The sequence below is a fragment of the Aythya ferina genome, assembly GCF_964211825.1.
Source record: "Aythya ferina genome assembly, chromosome: 1".
Taxonomy (NCBI): Eukaryota; Metazoa; Chordata; class Aves; order Anseriformes; family Anatidae; genus Aythya; species Aythya ferina.
Window position 1 is genome coordinate 69,094,032 of NC_140296.1, and position 23,815 is coordinate 69,117,846.

General features: G+C 39.1%; 1 protein-coding gene across 2 annotated transcripts in view; it reads right to left on the reverse strand.

The window, feature by feature from the left end:
• Positions 1-290: 290 nt before the first annotated feature.
• Positions 291-23,815, reverse strand: part of ATP10A (ATPase phospholipid transporting 10A (putative)) — a 111,476-nt gene continuing 87,951 nt past the window's right edge. For both annotated transcript variants that reach the window (XM_084512153.1, XM_084512154.1), the window contains 11 exons: positions 19,835-19,938; positions 19,551-19,677; positions 17,176-17,360; positions 15,507-15,828; positions 13,744-13,820; positions 9,844-9,969; positions 4,847-5,047; positions 2,586-2,666; positions 2,391-2,495; positions 1,874-2,061; positions 291-1,606 (listed from right to left, as the gene is read on the reverse strand). In XM_084512153.1, the coding sequence (XP_084368279.1) occupies positions 907-1,606; positions 1,874-2,061; positions 2,391-2,495; positions 2,586-2,666; positions 4,847-5,047; positions 9,844-9,969; positions 13,744-13,820; positions 15,507-15,828; positions 17,176-17,360; positions 19,551-19,677; positions 19,835-19,938 (2,216 nt within the window). In that variant the 3' untranslated portion in view covers positions 291-906. The remainder of the gene's footprint in view (positions 1,607-1,873; positions 2,062-2,390; positions 2,496-2,585; positions 2,667-4,846; positions 5,048-9,843; positions 9,970-13,743; positions 13,821-15,506; positions 15,829-17,175; positions 17,361-19,550; positions 19,678-19,834; positions 19,939-23,815) is intronic.

Below are 23,815 nucleotides of genomic sequence, written 5' to 3' on the forward strand. Positions count from 1 at the left end.
GCTTGGAGATTTTTTTTGGCTGAAATGACAGTAAAGATGTGTAAGAGAACTTTCATCCCTGCTTACCAGTTAGCAAGCAGGTCTCACTTCTTCAGCCAAACCAGCCCCTTTGTTGTAGGAATCCAGCACAAAAAAATTACAGATCTCTCCAAGTCCAACTCCACAGTGGACACCAGCTGTTTGCCACAGTTGCACACAAATGAGAAGCAGCTATATACAAGGTCACGACCTGTATCATGCTAGCTACTTCAGGTGAAGGGCTGAGATACTATTAATGCCAGACTGGGAAGTCACTTTGCAATATGGATGGTCATTTATTTATTGTTTTATCATGACACATAAAATGCTATGGCTGCAATATCAAAATATGGTGTCTCTTATAAAATACCAGTATTATTAATGCGGTGGTAAGATACTGTTAGCATTTACAGAGAGGTGTATAATAATTCCATTGTCTTGCCTAATGGTTTGCTCTTGCGACAAAGCACTCTGGCAAGCAGACAATGGATGGAATGCAGAGGCTTATTTATTTTAATGGTTTTTCATCCTTGATTACTGAATGGCCTATAACGATACCAGTAATCGGTGCTGCATCTAATCCTTTTGGATATGGTAGACAGGTCCTTTGCTTTTACAGTATGTGTCAGAAGAAAAAAAGAGAAGCATCTGAAAATAAAGAGACGGCATTTCCTTACAAAATGAGATGAAAAAATAAAACAATATAAATGGAACATTCAAGTGTTTTCTTTTTATATTTAAAGCTCTTATTTCAATATACTGTATTTAAACATTCTTAAATAATCACTCTGTACCTTTGATTTTCTGTTTCACCTTTGGAAACAAATAGAGTAATCTCACTATAAATGTGTGCAAATAGAAAATATATAAATATATTTGAGGCCCATGTCATAAAAAGGTGGTCTCAGAATTGTCACTTTTACAACTGTCATATGGGGTCCCTTTCATTTTGTCCTGGAAGTTATTTGAGCTCTGTTCTTTTAAGCCTTTGAAGTCCTCATGCAAAGAAGAGCCAAGCACACACATAGTGTCCTGTGTTTCATTTTGTAAACTACTTGATGACACCTGTAAAACAGTTCCAAAGCGACTGAACAGCGGAGTTGATGTGATCCACTTCAACAAACTGAAGTCTGTTTGATCGACTGCTGGGCTCCATGGGAAAGTTGCTCCCATGGACAGTGAATCCATCTCTGAAGTGCCATGAAACCCCATGGACGTATCCTGACTACTTGTTTCTGAGGGGAGTTTGTTCTCACTGTAAGAGAACTGCAGAGCACCCTGGGGAGAGGCTGCCACAATCCGATCTGTTGTATATTCTGCCTTTGTGTGCTCTTGGAAAAGCGACTCATCTTTCGGAGATGTTGGCAAAGGTGCGTTTTGGTTATAAGCCTTACAACAATCACTGGCATTTGCGACAAGGTTTGGTGAGAAACTGTTTGCAAAGGGTTGCGTCTGATGTATTGATTCCTTTTTGACATTCAACTTGGTCAGGAGCTGGGTGCGAATCTCTGGGGGAAGTTTACTCAACTGGCGTCCAAGCTGCAGCTGCGTTGGGAATAGTGTTCCCTGAAGCGTTCTGTACAGAAATCTGCAAGAGGAGAATGTGAACATGAAAAGAACTGAAATATGGGAAGTACCTGAGGTATTATTAAGAGAAAATATCAAATATCATAGGTCCATTCCTGTGGTCAGGAGCACAGAAAATGCTAGACAATGTGACTTCACGTAACGACCCGTTTAAAAAAATTGAATTGGCTGGTAAGACGAAAAGAAAGAGGAAGAGGAAAAAGAAATCTTTCTTGTCCTCCCCATCATATGTATGACGTACTTTCACATACAAGAGAAGACACAATACCTGGGCAACAATGCAACGACTGGTGATATAATGCAAGTGAAATAGAACATGGGGTCTCCCATCAGCCTTTCCATAGTCCAGTAGGGATTGGATGGAGGATGACATACTGGGCAGGAAGCATTGTAAACCAGAGCCACAAAGAAAAATAAAAGGATGCTGAAGATGCAAGATGACCAGTGGAGAAAAGTCTAGAACAACAACAACAAAACAAGAACAATGATTATTTATTTTCTGGGAACATGATTCTGGATTAATAGCTAATAATTTCTGAAGCCAAATCCATGCACAGTAAAGAATTTAGAGCTTTATATTTTCAAAATTTCTTATTATATACACAACACTACAAAGCAATGCATAAGTCACTGTTTAAAATCTTTCTCATGTTTACTTACAGCACTCGATAAAAAAAAGAGTCTGCTGAGGGAACAAAATGAACATCTTGTGTTTTTGAAGAATGGCATTAAGAAAAGAATTACAATATGCTAGTAAGTTTCTGTGTGGACTGTGGGTACCTTACCCAAGTTTTGGTTTCAATAGCCAAATGTAGTATAATGGTGAAAAGAGCTATTGTGGTGATGGGAGTTCCCCAGGAGAAAATATCCACCTCAGAATCATAGTAAGTCTGCAAAGAAGGAGACAGAATTTAGCCCAAGCTATGTTTCCAGTTCTCCTCAAAATGTTTAAAATAGAATATCTTAAACCAAACACTTACAAAATAAGGAATGAAGAAGCAAACCAGGCTTTGATACATAGCATCAATCATGTTCATCCAAAACATGTGTGGTTGATACTCCTGTGGCACCAAAAGAAATACGAAAAAGAAAATCAGAGCCTAAGTTAAAATGCTGTTTGCTGGGTTAGGTATTTTCAGGGAAACATTCCAATGGACACTTTTAAGGGCTTGTGCAAATATCCTCAACACTTTGCCAATTAGTTAAATACCTTTAGAGATGAAGTATGAGGAGTATATCTGCAAGTCACTCCACTGAGGGAGAGAAACTTCTTTTTTTTGTTCCCTATTAGAAGGTGTAATATGACTATGACACTCATAACACACACTCAGATCATCAAACGTTTATGAAGATGCCCAAATTTATGCACAATAGTTAGACCACTGATTTCAGGAGTTCTCTGAGGTGTAAGCACATGACTAAACCGGTTTTATATCATATGCACATGAGCACAGAGTATATATTTGCAAGAGAGAAAACAGAATATGCACCATTACTTAGAAAGGAAGATCTACAATGATTTTTGTGATAATTCATGCAGGAATTTATGCTATGTTATACATACATATGTAAAAACGAATTAGATACATGTATCTGTGTGCATAAAATTGCTTGCTAAAAACAAAATTAACACTTTGAGTTAAGGCACTATACAATTGTAGTGGCGTGGATGATCATAAAAAAAGACCCGGGTGTAAGGTAAAATAGTTCGTAAATGGTAAAATATGTATGTATTTATTTTGGGATATAGGCCTCATCTCCAACCACTGAGCTCCTCAGGGATCTTTTCCTCTTTGAATACTATCATTGCAGCCTAAAAATGAGGATTGAAAGATGCTTAGAAAGAATTATGGTGTTCTTGGGTCCACTGAAATAACGTGTGGTTAAGCACTGGGACAGGTTGCTCAGAGTGTCGAATTCCATTCTTGGAGATATTCATAACTGGACTAGGTAAAGCCCTGAGTAAGCTCACCTAGCAGGGTTGAGCAGGGGGCTGGACAAGATGGCCTTCAGGAGTCCCTTCCAACCACAATTATTCTGTAATTCTACAGGCATTGAATTGGTGATTTCTTTTTGAAAGACATCCTACCTCAAGCAGGACTTTTGTCAAGTTTTTAAATGCCTTCTTAGAAACTATTCAGAGAAAGCACTGACCAGATTTCAAAAAAACTTAGAATGGTCCTCGGTTTGCCTATGAGAAATAATTGCACTATGAACATGGGAGATTTCTCTCTTCAGTTTGCCAGCTGAAGACAGGCAGACACAAATTCTCAACAAGCTTAAGCTGTGACAAGGTTTTTATCACCTTAAAAATGGGCAAGAAAGGTAGGTAGCAACGTTACAGATCTTTCAAGTGCAATGCAGTGGAATAGAAGAAATACAAAAAATGGAAAACCAAAGCTGGGTGAAAAAGAGAGCTCTTGCATTATAGCACTAAAGATAACTTGCACTTAAAATTATCCTTTCATCCGTCCATGACAATGCCTAGCAATGTCATTAGATGTGTAGTGTACCAAGGGCAGGTGTACAGTGAGAGGCAAAACAGTCACCGTCTCCCCTCAGACAGCACAACGCCAGGCACTTTTAAGAAGGGCTTTTTGCCTTGGAAGCAGTGCCTGGGTATGGATAGTTTTACCATGCAGAAAGATTTTCCTGAAGCACATTATAGCTGTTACCAGAAGTGGTTTTGCTTCAATCCCTTCTGCAATTCCTTCTGTCTTCTTTGCACAATTTAAGCAGATGGGACAAGGTGTTTTCAACAAAAGCTTTCAGAATCTGTCATCTGCTGATGACTACCTCCCTCAGAGTCTATCAGCCTGTGTGCTTACTCCTGAAGCCATCTTTGTCTTCTGCCTAGTTGTAAATGACTGGGGCCTTAAGTTTTGAGTAGGTATGGTGAGGTAATTCTGTGAAAATCTGCATTAGTCTACAAGGTACCATCTACTTTAGTAGCTATTTGTGAGTCTAGACCAGGAGGTAGGTGTTCAGCTCAGGCTGACCTAAAGTGTCCAGCTTCCTGCCTGCTACATATTTCAAAATATAGCTGGTCTTTTTTGTTGTTATTTCAAGTGTACTTTTGTCACCCAGATACTTTAACTAAGATGAGCAATATCAAGACATAGCAATAGTGGCTTCTTGGACCTTTTTACTGGTCACCTGCCCTTTAGGAGCCAGGTTGGTTTCCAGATGAAATTGAAAGGATCTAGGAAAAAAAAATAAAACAGAAAGCAGAAGTTCTTACCTCCATATTCTGGCCGCTTTTATAAAGCTGAGGTACAGCTATTAACATTTCAGCTGGCACATCCTTATCCAGCACACCAGTAATCAGTTGTGGAAGGGAAGAGAAAAATAAATTAAAGAAGATGAGATACCACTGGTCAACCATCGATGAGCCAGAGAAACCACAGTAGAACTGGTACCAGAAGAGAAGGGCCACGAACATCTGAAAGAGAACCAGCAGTGCTGTAAATATGATAGGAGAAACAGGATCATCATCTCATTGTGTGCTGATACCATTCTGCTTCCAGTGCTGCAAGGATTCATCTGTGAACTCTAAATGAATGAATTTTGCAATGAAAGATAGTCTTGAATTTGCTGTTCCTCATGCACATACCACTTAGCTAAGCCACAGTTCGGCAAACCTTGAAGTGACTGCTTCGGGAACCTCAGACCATATGAGTTAGTGCTGGCTTCACACAAAATTAACTTTCTGTTCAAGTGAAACTCTGAGAGAATTTAAACATAGAAAGATCTCCCAACCATTGTTGACCTCTAGGTAAGTGAGTACTGATCCCCTAGCACTTACATTACTGTTGTAATAATAAACATTTCCATAATAATACCTGCTGCTGGTTTGAGATGTTTTGGGAGGATCAGCTAGTCTTCAAAAGGTAAATGCAGCATTTTTCCAAGACCAACATGGAGCAAGACCATCCAGAAGCAAGGAATGTGAAACAATAGGGTCTAATACAGTTGTCTTAACTATTCTGATCTTTGTGCTTTGAAATTCAGAAAATGAGCAGCTCTCTGAGATATGATGGAGTAACTGCATCAGTCAACAAGGGAAGACTGACCCTTGTCATCTATCTGGACTTCTTTAAGGCCTCTGACATGGTCCCACGTGACGTCCTCATCTCTAAATTGGAGAGAGATGGAATTGAAGGGCAGACTATTCAGTTGGTAAGGACTTGACTGATGGCTGCAGAAAGAGGTTTCCAGTCAGTGGTTTTATGTCCAGGTGGAGGCCAGTGATGGGTGGTGTCCCTCAGGAGTCTCTTTGGGACTGGTGCTGTTTAATATCTTTATCAATGACACAGACAGTGCAATGTCACTAATGGAGTGACAGCAAGTCACTAATGGACTTGTCAGCAAGTTTGCAGACAACTCCAAGCTGAGTGGTGCATCTGATACAACTGAAGAAAGGGAAGCCATCTAAAAGGATCTGGATAAGCTTGAGAAGTGAGCCCACATGAACCCAATGAACTCATTTCTTCTACAATCTCTGCCTCGTGAGAGGTTTTCAGGGCTCCGGAGAGGTGCTGATCTCACCTGTGAGGGGGAGACTTGAGGCCTGGAAAAAGATGGGCAGCTTACTTGGGAAGGAAAAAACTCTCAGGTTTTTATCCTCCTGAAACTTCAATTTTAATTAGTCTTTGTAAAGTGATTAACACTACATAGAAGGCAAGCAGAAAAACCTTGGCAACTGTCCCTCAGGGGTTTTCCTCATTTTAACCATGAAGAAGGGAAATGACATGACCTCTCTTTTAACTTCCTCTTCTTTTAGTATTTTGTTCTCAAAAACGTTCAACCATCTGGAATATGTTAACCCTTTCTTCATCTTCAGGTCTACAGAGGAAAATGTATATCTGTGCTATCTGAACCATAAAATTTGGGTGAAACTCAAACATGGGAGAAAAGCAGCTATGGACTGCTTAGCTGGTGAAAACTGTTGTAAAGTGAGTAAGTATATATTGTACACAGACATTGCCACAGAATAAAAGGCTTACTTGTGCTGTACGTAAATGCATATATATATATATAGAGAGAGAGATGTACAGTATGTGTATGTTCAGGTGATATTTTCATACTACATTGAAGTAGCTTGTATATCGGTAGCAACATACCTCACAGTCTGCAAGCCCATATTATAGACTAGACTATTAAACAGTTGCATTTTCTTAAGGATCACTTCTAAAAGTGCTGTGTATATTTCAGGAAAAATACCTTCCTTTGCCCAAAACAAGACTGAGTTACCAGAGCTTGCTGTTTTCTGAACAGTTGGCTGGAAGATAGCAATTTCATTTCACAATTGAACAGACTTTGAAATTCATTTCCTTTCCACACCCAAAGGACAATAAAACTTCCCGAGTCTTCACAAAATGGAATTGCAATAAATACACGGATTTAGATACCTTTCTCTTGCTCATTTTAAATAAACAAAATCCTGCTATTCATGGACCAAAGATATTTTCCTCTCTAGAGCCTTGCTAAAATTAACCTGTCTTGGAAGCAGTTTGGTTTTGACAAAAACAGGTAGTTTGATGGAAATACAGTCTGCTGAAAATTTTCATACCATCTCTAATATGGGTTTTAGCAGTGCTGTCAAAGAAAGCTGTACAAATAACATTTAAATAACCAGGCTTGAATCAAATTTATTTTTTTTTTGCCTGTGAAATTTTATTTTGGATTAAACAAGAGTTTAATTTGATCTCAAACATAGCATGCCCTCATTTGTGTGCATTACCCCCACTGAGAAACAGTCAAAACAAATTAAACTTAATGAAATTTTTGATATAAAGATTATATGTTAGGTAAAAAAGGTTTCTTTTTTATTTTATTTTATTTTATTTTATTTTATTTTATTTTATTTTATTTTATTTTATTTTATTTTATTTTATTTTATTTTATTTTATTTTATTTTATTTTATTTTATTCTCCAAGATGAGATTCTGTTAGGGATTTGGCCCAAATTGGAATACCTCCATGAAAAAAATATATGTCAAAAGATGTCCAGTGCTCTCTTGCAGACATAATGTATAAAGGAGAACAAGTAATACATGCTTATGTAGTAGAAGTTTGTTTTCATGAAATCCCTTTGTATCAACTTAGATATTTCCTGTCAAGCTATGTTTCGGTTTATATTTTATTTGTATTTTTATTATCTCTACCAAGCCAAACAACTTGGATAAGCCATCTGAGTTTCCAAATGGCTTTTGCAGCAATTTGGAGTTTAAACTTTGAGTTAGATTCTACTGGAGAATGGAAAATTTCATAATGCGAGCAAATGGGAAAAACACCACGAGTAAGTAGAAAACTTGCAGAACATTTGCAGTGTAGCTGTCCTGATCTCTGTGGAGAATCATCCAGAACTTTCTCTTTGCAGAAGGATCAGGTGCTCCCACCTTTCATTTTGGAATATTCCTTCCTTAAGGGCAGGCACTGTGTCAGACATACTCACGTTTATATGCTGGATATCCCACTACAGTTTCAGAGTCAGTAGAAACAAGCATTGCTCAGAAATCTCTGAGAGCTGTCAAGGCAGAGCCAACACAAAGACATATTCTGCAGTTATATTCTAGCCTTGAGGTAGCACCTTCTGAAAACGTTGTACTAAAAATGGCATGAGAAATAATACTTGTAATCAAGGGAAGTTGTACCAAAGGAAATGGAAGATTTTACAAGGGCTGAACAAAAATGTAGGTATATAAACAACAGCTCTGGCTGCTGATTGCTGGAATGTCTTACGTGTATTACTTCATTATTATTATTTTATTTATTTTAATATAAGATGGCTCTGAAAACACTTCTTAGAAGTTGATGAGATTCAATATTGTCACACCAAAGGGTATCTTGAAATGTAGAGCACTGGGGGTGGGAGTACAGATGTTCAGTATCAAGCCTTAATACTCAGGCATTTGAACACCAGCACGTATTTCACTGCTGTGTTTCAACAGGTGGATCTCCATGCACTGCAACATTATTTAAATCTGCTTGCTATTCCGTACTCAGGCAGAAATTCAGACTTTCACAGTCCCTGTTTTTTGTGTCTGGAAGGGTGCTTGCATGCAGTTCCTGATCAGACCACAGAATGTATTCTATCATACTTCTGTTAACACAAAGCTAGTTTATTAATGCTTTAGTCCTCTAGCATTTCCTATGACATTCAAAATTCATAGCAAATAATGGTCTTTTTCTGATAAGAAACCTACCTTCAGATTGAGATCAAAAAGATTAGTCAGGCCAAGAGGAATTTATATAATAAGGTTACCATTGATTAAAAAATTGAGGTCTAGATAGAATTTGGAATGCAGCTTTTACAAAACTGAGAACTACATTTGTTCTCAGTAAGATTTGGATACTGAGGATGAAATCCACTCTTCCACTCATGGTTCACACATTACACAGACAGACCCCTGGAGCAAGCAGAGGTCTGAGAGCTCTGGCTCTTTTCTTTTTCCTGCTTCTTCATATCCCTTGCTCCCAGGGTGATTTGTAGGTGTTGAAAGTGAGCAGATCAGTGTGCCAGGTAGTGACTCCCACGCAGCTGATGGAATTCTTGGTTGTCTTGTTAAGCAGTTTTCAATCAATCACGTTTATACTCCAAGATCAATGCAAAGGGACTTTGTTAGAGCCAAGGAGTTGAGCTGCTACTGGCTCAGTGCCCAGTACTGGACCCACTCCTGTTGAATGCACCAGAGAAGAAACGCAGACCCATAGTCTGTTCTTTACCTCTGTGTGCTTCCTTTCTAATGAATTCTTTGGGTTAGTTGGGAATAAGATAAATCAATAAAAAACATCTTCCAAATCTTGGCATCTGAGACACACAGATGACTCAAATTATCACAAGTCACTAGGGAAAATGTACAGTGATTCATAAGCAATTACAAGATAGGGTCAGGAAGAGAAAACACACCCAACTGCTACTTTGGACCAGTTCTGGATGGCCTTGGCATTAAAGACTCCCGTGTCTAGCTAAATTTTGCAAAACTACTCTATAAAGAAACTTTTCTTAAGCAGTGCTTGTTATTTCTGTTACCTAATTTGCACATTCAGCAGCACACTGTAGCTGTTATGGAGTGGGTCTTGTATTTTTGCAAATGGCAGCCAGCTGTCTTTCAACTCTGCAAGTTTCTTTGCAGCTTATTTATAAACTGTTTGAAGGCTGACCTAATGCTCACTTAGCACAGAATAAACGCTGGAAACATGTGGTGCCACAAAACTGCCAAGTTAAACACTTACTGCATTTTTGTAGAAGAAATACAGCACCATGTTGGCAAGCCGGGAATAACACCAGTGGCCATGAACAAGCAAGAGCTTCTCCAAATGCCGGAACCTTGGGATTGCAAAGTCGCTTGCCATCACCGCCTTTAATGAGAGAAAAGTTGGAACCGTTATTGTAAAGCACCACTTTCAGCCCCGCCAGTGTATCTAGTCATCTTGTCTACTCATACAAACAATGGGAATTGTGGTGATGAGGCATCAAATCCACTACAGTGCATGTGAAATGCAGCGATGGCCTTGGAATACCCATAAGCAAACCCCATGGCTTTGCAGAACATGCCAGGAGACCTGGGCCTTGCACAGAGGAGGTTACGGTGCACACTCCAGGTGGTGACAGGCAGCATGAAAGTGAGAGGTGGGAGAACGGCTAGCAATTAGTTGCATGAACATGAAGACTCAGGGTACTAACATGTGTGAACATCTTGGTGTCTGTAATGTCTTTTTCTCTAAAACCAAAGGGTTACTTACAGGGCAAAATGAAATTCCAGAAGATAAAATAAGAAATAAGCAGTTAAGAGCTTGCATCATAATCACTGGACTTTAAAATACAAAACAATAAAAATACTATTTTTAAAATAAAATTTGCAAACCTGGCTTACAATATTGACTCAAATGTACTGAGGTATCAGTATTTTGAGGGATTTTTTAAATTGCATGCTAAAACCGTCTATGAAAAATCATCCTAGATGAGACTCCTCTGGGGCCGTGCAGCCTGCCAAACACATTGACAAAATGAGTCACCCACTTTCTACTTCTGACTGACTAAAATTCAAGGCACTGTACATCTAGATGAGACGGTCTTGTAAATAATGGTTATCACAGCTGTTTCATGGCTTTCCATATCCCTAGGATCACATTAAGATTTCATGTAATACTACTTTACATTTCAATTTTAATTTTTATATCAACATTTTTCTCAAAGTTCAGCAGAAGCATGACGAAAGGTGAAAATCTCAAGAGGACCCAGGTCTTCCTTATACTCAGTCGGGTTTATTTTGGCAGTGGTTTTGAACAAAAGGCTTCTTTCCATTTAATTCTTCCTAATCCCCTTTCTTGTTAAATCATCAAAAGGGCTCAGTTTAGACCAGCAAGTGCTTTTAGAAGCTATTAAACTCTACAGTATGCAGGAGAAACAGCACGCAGGAGCAAGTATACATACAGTGTAATTTAAGCAGTAGATTTATATGAGCACTGGGACATTTTTTAATATTTTGACCCACACTGGGATTTCTCAGGTACCGAGATGCAGTTGTTATAATGTCACTGTACACAACAGCCTTATTTGTCTTGCAGAAAAGTTGCTCTCCACAGTTTGAGAGCAGAGCTGTGCCACACCTGCTTGCTTGTCCTCCACCCTATCTCGGTCTATTCCAGTATTAAAGCTTCTTTCCTGTTATGTTTCTAGCATATTACTTCACAACGCATTGTGAGAAGTGTCAGTTTTTTTTTTTTTTTAAATTCCATTTTGATTAGTGTGAGGAATATGGAAAGACAGTATTATCCAATTACATTTGCATGTTTATTTCACCTCAAAATATCCTCTTCGTTTTCACATTTTTTCTTCCAGCTTTTTCACAGGAAAACATGATTCATACTCCACACACTTCCATAGAATGTGGAAAGAAAATAAATCAGACAGTATTGCTGTTTTAGACATCCAAATCCTCAACGCCTTTTGAGTATCTGCATGTGTACGATTCTGACAGTTGTTTATAGTAAGAAGGCCTGCAAAGTTCTTAGGACCTTGGAACAAAGGATGGGATCTGCAAATATTTTCCACCCTATTGAACTTTCATTTACAAAAAAAAAAAAAAAGATAGTTTAATGGGTTAATGAGCAAACAGCTTTCAGATTTAAATACATGCAAAAACCTGGGGCATTTGAGGACTAGTTATTTTAAGTGCCTGAGCTCTGTTCAAAGTAGCATAATGGGGAGAGGAGTTAAAAAAAATACCACGAGCATTACCTATGTCTGCGTTAGGCAAAAAAGAGTGATCTGAATTAATACATAGGTGATAAGCACTGATAAATTGATAAGAGATGCTAAGACCCAAGGAGCTAGGGGCAGACGTTTTTAAAATTGATGGCTTGGATGAGACCCCACAGTCTCCTCTGGGTTCTGTGGATCCTAGCCATGCCTGCAGAGTGATACAGCAGAAGCTATGCAAAGCTCTCGGGGCTTTGTTACATAGCAGTGAATGTACTTGGCATTAGCTTAATCCAAGACTTTCCTTCCTCTTGCCCCCTCCATCCACCAAAGTCAGAACCATAGGGCTGGGATGCCATATGCACAATGAATGTCTGAATATTTTGTGGTAGCTTCTTCCAGTTTAAGTTAAAGATGCTACCATCTCTGAAGAAGCATTTGTAATGGATGTTAAGCCTGAAATTTTTCTGTATGAATAGAACTGATAGAATTCCACTTGCACTGGAGATGACTTTGACCAAACCCACTCAACAATTAAAACAGGAAGTAGAAAAAATGTAATAGCTCAACTGGGTCAGACTGAAGCATATCTTCCCTAGTATTCAGCTTCCAACAAGGGCCAAGAGATGATGCCTTTGGAAGAGCAAACAAATAGGAAAAACATTTGGCTTTTCTCCAGAGTACTGTCCTAGCTTCTGGTGATTTGCATGTCAAAAATGCACAAAGTTGCCATCCAAGTTCATTGGTTCCATGAGATTGTTATTTCATGAGTCTGTGTTTTTAACCCAGTTAAGTCACAGTATTCATGAATCTCCATGGAATAAAAATCTGTCACCAGCTCGTGCACAGTGTGAAGGAGGCCTTTCCTCCCTTTTGAACTAAACATCCAGCCAGCGTTGAAAAAAAACACAATGTGGGGCAGAGAACCACCCACTGGTAACTAAGTTAAGGAGTATGCTCATCTGCTCACGTTCTCTGGATGGAAACACTTCCCATCTTGCCTGACGAACTCTTTGTCATATACTGAGCTACTCTTTTCTCATGTAATTTGTCTGCACCCAGACTAAATAGAAGGTAGGTTGTGGAAATGATGTATCTTCCTCATTCTCTGCATCTTATTGCCACTTCTGGTGCTAGCACTGCAACTGAGCTGCATTAGCATTAGGAGGCAGAGGCACTAGGTAGTACGGTAGGTAAATATATCCTATAAATATACATACTCTCTTTTGGGGATGAGAGAAGTGCCTCTTATACAGTGGCAAATACAATAATAACAGGCTGAACACATTCAAAAACCTGCACGGGAAGTCCCTTTATCTTCATGTTCCCTGTGGCAGGAAATGGGGCGAAAACCAAAACTTGGAATGGTGCTGTTGGGAGCAGTGGTTCTGCAAAGAGCTGCAATTTTCTCTTTCTTCACTGATCTGCTGTCTGAATAGGGCTAAGTGAATGAGATGTGTGGGTGTTTGGGCTAAGAGATACCACCACACCATGCAAATAAGCTGCTTCAGCTGAATGGGCTTGTGCAGCTATTCAATGTCAGTTTACCCAAGCAATGCAAGAGAGGAAGATAAAGCCAGAATAAAGTGAACCTTTTTTCCTGTCTAAATAATACATGGAAAAGCTTTTTTCCTCCTTGAAACCAGTATTTAATAAATGATTTCTCTAAATATATTGCTTAGAATGATCCGGTAAGTTGAATTTTCTGAGATGGTTACATGTGTAAGCTCAGCACAGCTCTGAGAACAAATGAAAGCTTAAACTCAAGCTGAAAGCATTCTTATGGAGCATAACTGGCACTCCTCAGTGTAACTTGCAGCTGCTCCTTTATTTGTGCTGGCTATCCACAGACAGCTTCATCAAGCTAGCGCATGGGAAGTGCCTATTTCAGCCTTTCATGGGAGTGCTTTTCAGTGAACGAGTAACGTTACCTGCATGCCTTCTTGACCAGAGATCCCCACGCCAACATCCGCAACTTGGATCATACTGACATCATTAGCACCATCACCTAAAAATGGCAAAATACGGTTTTGTTTGTCATTAGTAGACCAGGAAAGGTTGGAAACAGCAAAGGAAAGGAAAACTAGTTATTATTGAGTTTTGGCTGGGTATAGTAAGGGAGATGATGTAGGAAAAGATCCATCTTTGGAACATAAGTTTCAAAGCTTGGCAAAGCTGCCGATACATTCTGATCTTTGTAGACTGTTTTTATCATGGCAAGCAAAAATAAACTAAACACCTCTCTTTTTAGTAAGACCTAAATGTCAGGCCTGAACTGTACAAATACTAAAACACTCCCAAGCATGAGCTTCCTAACACTTGCTTCCTGACAAGTGTCTGCCTGCAGTCAGGTATGATTAAGAATGAAACGTGCAAGGATGCCAAAAGCCAATGAGGATGCCTACATACTGAAAAGTGCAATAAAGTTAAAAAGCAAACACGAATTCTTGACTTGGGTTGACCAGTCTGAGATCTTTAATACTTCACCACATGTAGATTTATCTACAGTGGTTGCACGGTCACCATTTCTTGCTCTGTTTCTAGTCATGATACTGCAAGCGATAGGAGATAAAACTGATGTCTTTGTGACTGTGTGAAACAACCAAAGTTAGCTCATGTTGGTTAAAAGTGAAGTGGAACTACTCAGTTTTCAAGCCAGAGCAGGAGCTTGAATTTAACCCACATGTTGCTCAGAATGAAAACAAAGCTGCCCAGTCTCCACTATTGTTTTTAAGTTTTCTGGATAATTCAAGTTAACCAGTTAGACATTTTGACCATGTATTCAAATGATTATTTCCATGGTCAGACAGCCAAAGACATAAATTAAGTGCAAGGAAGGCATAGTTGAGTTGATATAATTCAGTAGGCATGAGAATTATTATAATCAGCACACATTTGGTGCTGTGGATGTCACAGGAGTCTGGCTATTATTATATATACTTAGGATTTCTGATGGGTAGGTCCAACCCACGTGTGCTGCTGTTATGATTAACCAAGATATCTAGGTGAAAGTTAGGGTGCTTTGTGACAACGTATGTTACAATTGTATCTTCTAGCGTAACGTGACCCTAAACTTGAGATAGGGAAAGAAAAGCTGGTTGATATATCATACATAAATCATACGTAAAAATCATGGAAACATGAAAAATGCTCAAAGATTTAAACCAGGGTGTCTGACAAAATCTGACCTCTGCCAATGGAACAATTAGCAGGGATGCAGTGTAAGAGCTGGCACGATGCCCGTCATAAATTCATTCCTTATACAGAGATGGCCAATTCATGCCTATGCTGTATGACGTACTTGTGATGAAAAATGCAGAACCTTGAACTGAATCATGACCAGATGAAAAAACAATGAGCACACTTTTGGTCTGTGTAACACAGTATTGCAAAATGGTGTTCTGCGCAGTATCAGCTAACACAATTCTTCACAGCAGTGTTTGGACATGCTAAAACCTCATAGCATCCCTAGATCGCCTGTACCTAACTTCTCTAGGAGGAAATCCCAAATACTACTCCAGAGTTTTATATTGTTTTTGAATAAACTTGTTAGAGTGGTCTGACACATTTTCAGACAAAACTAGGAGGTATGTGAGTTGCACAGCAGCTGGAAAGATCATGTTGCAAGTCAAAACCCAAGATTATCAAGGCACAATAAACATCAATGTGGGCATATTTAAAATGAGATATTTACCTATTGCCAAGGTCATTGCTTTGAGTTTGTCTCTGACTAGTTTCACTACCATGCTCTTTTGGAGTGGGGTAGAGCGACAACACAGTACTGAACGGCATCGCTTGGCTAGTGCAAGAAATTTATCTTCTAGAGTAGGTTCCAGGGCATAAGCTAGAGTCCTTCCATCAATCACTAGGCCCAAGCTGGAAAGCACAGAGGAAGAGGGTGGATAGAGAGGGGTGAACCCAATAGTCATGTTTCCAGTAGCTTCGTCTATTGTGTTGTTTGAAAATTTAGACTCTACGCATTGCAGACACTGCTCCAGCAAGACAGCACATGTCTCCTGAAAAAAAATTCAGAATAAATATGCTTGAGAGAAAAGAACATGTATTCAAACATCTGTGTTTGCTGTATATTTAAGCATAAGGAATATGGAGAATGTGTTATATTTGCTGCACTGTGAAAGTTTTAATCTCTAATATTCTTTTTTGCTATTAGCTCTTAACACAATTTTGGCCTAAGATATGACAGCAATGAAGACAAGAAAAGCTTAAAAAATCACTCCTCTTTAACATGCATTATTGTATGCTAAACTAATTTCTTTTAGCTCCTTCTCAGAATAACAGTGTCGGGGAATGATATAATCAGTATCAGTACCAAGTTAAGCATGGTGATGAGCACCATGTATACGCCTACAACTCATATCAAGTAGTTAAGCATTGTTAAAGGCCAATTAAAGGTTATTTAAGCTGAATTCTCTGTCCTAGACATACTCAACTAAAAGATGTTATTGAGAATATATGAACATTTAAAATGAAATGCTACTGGTTGTACAGCAAAGTATGACAAAAAACGAAAGATCACGGAAAGTCAGTTTACCAGTTCAGTTGATACACTCAAGAACGGAAAATGCTGTTATCTTTTCTTCCTTTTCGAAAGGAATTGGAGCTGGATACTGCTGGCCTACCTCTCCTCTGCTGATCTGAAGTCCAATTTTATCACCTCATTAAAGGACTATAGCACTATCGGTCTGGTTCCTTGTATGTTAGACCATATCAGTAAACTGTGACTGTCTGGTTGCGACAAGTTGAGCACAGGAAAGATCAGTAATTCAGAAGAATTAGAAAAGGTCTGTTAGGAAGCAAGTCATTAATGTAGATGTGGTTTTCTGACTCTGAGTGCTAGCACTGAAATTTAAGCACTGCTTCTAACTCCAGAGAATAAAACACCCGAGAAAACATGAATGAAGTTATCAAAATACTACATTTCAGTGGTGTAAAATAAAGCAGAAATTTTCAATTCAGCTTTTTTTTTTTTTTTTTTTTTTTCCCTCAACAAGCATTTAATAATAGGTTGCTTTTGGTGTCAATAAGCAAAACTAGGGATGCTTTCAGAATGCATACCAAAGGCAGGCATTTATGCTGTTAATGGCATGTTTTCATTCGTGGTGGATCCCAACACACAGTTAAATGTCTGCAGTAAGTATATGACATGACATTACAACTTAGAAATAGAATTCACTGAAAAGTATTCAAAGACATGTCCTACCTGAAAATTACGGTTGAAGCAGGAAAAGAAGAAAAAAAAAGAGGGAAAGGAAAAAAAGCCATCAAACTTTTAATTGTACAAGTTGAAAATAAAGCAAAGCTAGTTCACAAATAGACTTCAGTATAGTACTGGATCTGCTTACTGGTGACTCAGCATTCAGAGTGATGATTTCCTCATCATGATCTAGTAGCTTGCAGGCATACGCAATATTAACAGCTGTTTCTTGCTTGTCTCCAGTAAGAACCCAAATCTGCAACCCAGCTTTGCGCAAGTTTGCAATGGTTTCTGGAACACCGTCCTGTAAATGGTCTTCAATGCCAGTTGCACCTAAGCAGACAGAAAAAGCAAATTATTCCGTGTTAAATAAGCACTTAAGAGTTCACCTCAAATTCTAAGTTTGAATTTTTCAAAAAAAACAAGTCACTTACATTGGGAAACAGCTACACTAAACTAACAATAGCTACAAGACTGCACAGGCAGCTTTTTAGAGGAATCAGGAGAGATTATAAAGCAGCTAGGGTAAACACCTGCATCAACAGACAACAACAAATCCAGAATTCAAAACTTCAAAAGCAACCTGATGCCACTTGTCCTATCAGTGGTTCACAAGGCTGATGTGCCTTTGCTTATTGTGACTCTGCTCTGTATCTTTGCCATTTCTTCTGAATGGTGCTAGAAAAGATACTGATTCTAGGAGGTAGCTTTTTTCTAAAGGGTCCTGACTGCTTTTCCTCAACTAAAAGAGGCCTGATCACTAGAGATTTCTCCCTTTTAAAGGGGAATGACAGCAGAACTGCAGCTTGGCAACTGCACATTGGGCTTTAGACTTATACTTCTTCCTGTCTTGTTGCTGCTTTTTGTTCTTTCAGAAAGACACTGGTTGCCAAACAAGATGTAGTAGAGAATAAATTATGTATCTGTTGGTCATGATGTGGAAGTAAAATGTGGCTTTTTCATGCTTTCAGCATATCTTCCTACTTACTTATAGTAAACTGAGTATCTTTCCTATGCTTTCATAAATCCATTTTCAAATACTCTAGCAAAAGCAGCTGAGAACCAAATTCAATGTCATCACTGACATGTCAGTGTTCCACTGAGTTTCAGAGTAGTTTCAATGCAAGGACATGTAAGCCCTCACTACCAGAGAACCTGGAAATAACAAACATGCAAATTACCTGGAACAACAGGAAAAAGAAAGTTAACTTCTGTCAGCTATTATTGCTATGGTTGTTCTTTGAACAAAAACATTTTAGCATTAGAAATCCTCCCAAAATCTGAGCACCAGTCATGTAGGTGAAAACACATTCCTAGTGCAATGTGATGAAAGCTTTTATTATCTTAACAGTGCACAAAGGAAAAGACATTCCCTTACCAGACTCACTGTTTTATTCCCAAAACCTAAGCTTAACTGACCACTGCAAGACACAAACCACATTATGAGGTTCCTGGGTAATGATCCCTGGCTGAACAGGTAGTTTACTTCTGCCTAGAGCTCATTTACTAATCTCACAGTTCAATTTCACTATTTTTTTACTGAGCCAACAGGGACAAACATGGTGGGATTTTCCCAATTAATGTGGTCAGAACTAGTGACCTCATGGACCCCTTTAAGTCAGAGAGAAGCCATGCTTCTAAACCTAAAGCAGGTATCTAAGTCAGATCAAATGAACTGCACTTTTTTTGTTTTGTTTTGTTTTGTTTTGTTTGTTTTTTTTCCTCTCTCCTCTGGTTATATAGGGAGCCTGAGAGATTTAGAGTAGACACATAAGAAGTTGGGTGAGGTGGATCTCGCCTCCCAGAGACAGGCCTGTTGGCAAATACTGAAGGTTGTTAGTTCCCTCAGTGTGATGACTGTCCCAGTTCTCCTGCCAGAAAAAGCAATTGGAGGTTTGGAGTAATAGAGGGTATATAACATTTTAGAATCTCAGTGCTTTCTACATCTCAGCTGAGCAGGGAAACAGGATGACTTTGTCCTCGGAATACATTTTACATACACTGATCTTATCTACACCATTACAAAGTACTGCAGTCCCCTTCCACAGAGGCCCCGAGAACACGTGCTAAACCTGATGTATATGAGAGTTGATGCCTTTCACAACTGCAGTTTATGAGCTTTGCTTTACGAGCATCTCTGGTGCCCCTGGAGTCATGGAACTCTCTGACATGGTAAAGTGGCACTAAGCCAAAGAAATTCTGTAGACAGGTTTCGGACAAGTCCTCCTCCTACTTAGAGCAGCAGTTCCCATTTATGATATTGCATCAAATGCATCTCTTGTTTTACTCCACTCATTTCACTAGTGATAAAATGATTGCAGGAGCAAGAAAAACAGGATATGTCTTTTACATTAATTATAATCCCATTCCTTTGTGGTGCTGCACATGACAGCTACAACAAAGTCCAAAAGAAGCAAGTTTCTGTACTGTCACAAAGCATTTAAAGGAAAGAACGGATTTCATAGCCAAGCTTTCAGAATTTTTAACACACTTTAACTTCATGTCCAGCTCTCATTTCATTACCTAGCAGATGCAGATTCTTCTCTATCTGCAGTGCTGACTGAAACAGGAGTTCTTCACGATTTTCTGTAGAAGATTCTGCTTCCAAATGACTTTTTAACCAACAGGCATACTCCTCTTTGCTGAGAACCTGTTTAAAAGAGTATGTGAGGGCACAGTCAAAGTGATGCAGAGGTATTCATGCTTTACTGAATAAAATGAAAAAGAAAGTTATAAATCAAGAACAATAAATTAATAAATGTCTTCAGTAATCTTTGTCAAACTTTTTACTTATTCTTATTACTTACTCTTTTTGCAATGCACAGGGTCCGCAGCCCATCTACAGCATACAGATTAAGGTAATTCTGGGTTTTGGTTTGGATTTTTTTTTGATGTTTGCCCCGAGGGTCACCTAGAGCAGAATAAAAGGTGATTGAAAAATAACAGCAGTTGAATGGCCTCAGAGAATACGAATGTGTCTATGGTACTAACTGTACCACCACATTAAAACTGAAACTTTTAAAGAACTGTTAATATCTCTTGGAAAACTTTCAAGTAAAACATTCAATTTAGAAAAAAATTGTATCTTTTTGTTCTATCTTTTCTTTCCTCTCTCTTTAAATGTCATTGTGAATTTATGTTAGAAAGACTGTCTTTTTCTAACTCCTTAAGTATTTGTTTGTCTCGAATACTTTGAGAAATCTTGATAATCTTCACAGCAAACAATAATGTCAGAAAGAGAAGTATGATTTCAAATAGAGTATTAGCAAAGGCTTCTGTACATATCATTACGTACAGAAAAATGATACTTTTAAAAATAGCACTTAGTTTTCCTCATAGGTTAATATCTCAAAAGAAAGAGAAACGGTGCTCTGTTTTGTATATCTAAGGATATGAAGGTACTAGCACTACTGTCAGTACTGTACGGATACTACAATACCTATTGGTCTGAGTCAATGCAAGAAGTTCTAGGTGTGACTTTGATTTCATTCAAAACACAATCTACATTTATGCAGACCTGACAACTAGTTCTACCTTGAGTGCATCAGCCCAACTTCTACTCAGTTTTTTCCCCCCTTAAAGCCATGTGTAAGAGTTCAGAATTGGGACTGAACCTCTGTTCCTTTTCTCCCTTTAGCAGGGATTGTTTCAATGTACTCACACTGTGCTCCAAAAAGATTAATGAATATGATGGTAACACATTTTGTTCCATCTCATTACCTGAAATGAGGTTTTCAAAAGTTAAAAACAGGTGATATGTATCTTTTTTATCATCTAGGATCAAGACAGGTTCATGTACAATGTACTGTCATAGCGACCTTCAATAATACGAACTGCAGTGTTACTGCTAAAGGAAACTGTTTTTAGATTGAAACCATTGATGGGAATGACTGGTGCCTTGAGGCAAGTTTCCTATTCTCTGATGTCATTCATTTAAAAAAAAAAAAAAAGTCTGCATGTTTTTTGGCTTTGTAGAATCATCTCAGGATTATAATTTTGTAATTGGAGCTGTTTCTTAATGCGCTATTTGTGTCATTTGTATCTGGTATTTGTACTGTAACCACTGAGTCAGGTGAGCATTACTCAACACCAGAAGTCTGAGCGCTTGCAGAGACCTAATATAGATGCTCTGAGCTGACCACTGCATGTGCATATCTCTCTCAACTGACCAAAAATGTAGCTATCTAAATTAGATGACAGGAATCTCCTCTTGTTTATACTTTTCAGTGCCCATGTTCTCAGCATGCAGCCATACTCAACTTGATCTTGCTGTATGTGACCATGTGTACATATATATGTCTACTAAACACATCAACACTTTTTTATTTATACAGCAGCACCATCTCTAATTGGGCATTTGGAGGCTTCAGTACATTTAGCAGTACTGCGTTCAGAGGGACCTCGACAGGCCAGACAGCTGGATGGAGAGGAACCTCATCAAGTTCAAGAAGGGGAAGCACAGGGTCCTGCACCTCAGGAGGAATAACCCCAAGCACCAGTACAGGCTGGGGGCTGTCCTGCTGGTCCTGGTGGACAGCAGGTGAACCATGAGCCAGCAATGGGCCCTGGTGGCCAAGAAGGGCAATGGTGTCCTGGGGTGCATTAGGAGTGTTGCCAGCAGGTCGAGGGAGGTGATCCTGCCCCTCTACTCAGCCCTGGTGAGGCCACACCTGGAACATTGTGTTCAGTTCTGGGCTCCCCAGTACAACAGGGATATGGAGCTACTGGGGTGAGTCCGAAGGAGAGCTACTAAATGATTAGAGGCCTGAAGCACCTGTTGTACGAGGACAGGTTGAGAGAACTGGGCCTGTTTAGCCTGGAAAAGAGAAGACTGAGGGGAGACCTCACCAATGTGTATAAATGTCTGAAGGGAGGCTGTCAAGAGGACGGAGCTGGTCTCTTTTCTGTTGTGCCCAGTGACAGGACGAGAGGCAATGGGCACAAACGGAAGCACGGGAGGTTCTGGCTGAATATGAGGGGGCACTTCTTTACTGGGAGGGTGACAGAGCACTAGGACAGGTTGCCCAGAGAGGTTGTGGAGTCTCCTTCTCTGGAGATATTCAAAACCTGCCTGGATGCCATCCTGTGCAATATGCAGGTAATCTTGCTCGGCAGGGGGGTTGAACTAGATGATATCCAGAGGTCTCTTCCCACCTCAACCATCCTGTGATTTTGTGATTCTGATACTGGAGGAAGGAAGCAGTTGGGTGTTTGGAATCCCGATATTCTGTTTTTCGATCCTGTTACCTTGACCATATGTCAGCATATTTTACTTTCTGTATAGCTATTTTGTCACCTTTAAAGACTATTTCATCTTCTCCAGGTCTGCAAAGCTGGAAGTGCACACACCCAGATGTTCCTAAAGGGCTCCGGAAAGACTGGAGTATTCCTTGCATTCCTCATCTCTAATTAAAGTCATGTGGCAAATACTGGTAGGAATATCCTGGTAGGCCTGTCTATCTATCTATTAATGCTACCTATATACAGATTTTCTCAGATGGATAGTGCAGATGTATTACTCATTTAGCTTTGTTTCTATCTGTGCATAATAGTCTTTTTGGCATATGTGAGTTGGCTGTATAATAAATTATTATTATTTTTTTTTTTTTTTCTGGGAGAAGTACTGCAGCACATCTTCTTGGAGGCTGCTTGTATGACTGAATCAGCCTTTTTTCACTTTAAAAGAATAAAGTAGGCAAGCACTGTTCCTAATTTATTGTGATACATCACTGTTCCAGAGACAAACGCTGTATTTCTTGCATGTCCCACACAGTCTTATGCTACTGGTTATTTCAGTCACTCACTGATTTCAAACAGTGCAAATTTGAAAAGGTGCTTAAACACAGCAAAAGCCATTTCTACCTACTCTTAGGTTAAGTGGTGTTAATCACTTCAGATCTGTCTGAATACCATGGGCACTAATGCAAGATCATAATGTTTCAATGAACAAAGACAGTAATTTTCTACAAACAGAGATGTGCGCACCACTTTCCATGTGAATTCTCAGTTCCAGCAGGAATGACTGCACTTCTGTCCTCCACCAGCACACCAATGAGAGCTAAAACTCCTGCTAGCTCTCCATATGCCTTATCGGTCTTATCTGGAGATTCACCTTGGGTTCAGAAGTTAAAAGGGGGGAAGAAATCTCTTGCAGACAAAATACAGTAGTGGAGATTCTTTTTAGTTGGGATGATGCAGTTCCTATGCTTAGCAGCACGACCGCATGCACTATGGAAGTGAAAACCAGTAAATATGTCTTCTACAGAAGAATGATAGAGAGCTAGTGGCATTTTGCTTGCTTCATTTCCTTCCATAATCACAAGCTGTAAAAAGCCAGCCCAGTCATTGTTTTCTCAGTGACTTATGTTCACAGTTCCTGTGCGAGTTGGTTATTGACTCAAACAGTAACTTTCTTATTTATGAACATAGAGACTGTTGAGATAAAGTAAAAACAATATGCTTTTGGGAATCATTTCAAGGCTTTTGAAAATATCTGTGTGCTATCAGAAAACGTCGGCTTTCAGGGTCTCAGCTAGATGCACAAGCAGAATGAATGGAGGGAATTCAGAAACTTGCAAGTTTCAAAGCTCACAGTGTTTTTTGTTTTTTGTTTTTTTTTGATGAGATACAACTGAAGCTACAGCACAGTGCTTTTGCATCTAATTTTGGGCTGCTCCTTGTGGCATTTTAAAAGGCTCTTCCTCAGAAACAGAACCTTTGTGTTTTGTAGGACACAGTTGTGCAAGGAGATTATGGACACAGCACTGCCTTGATCTTTCAGACTGAGA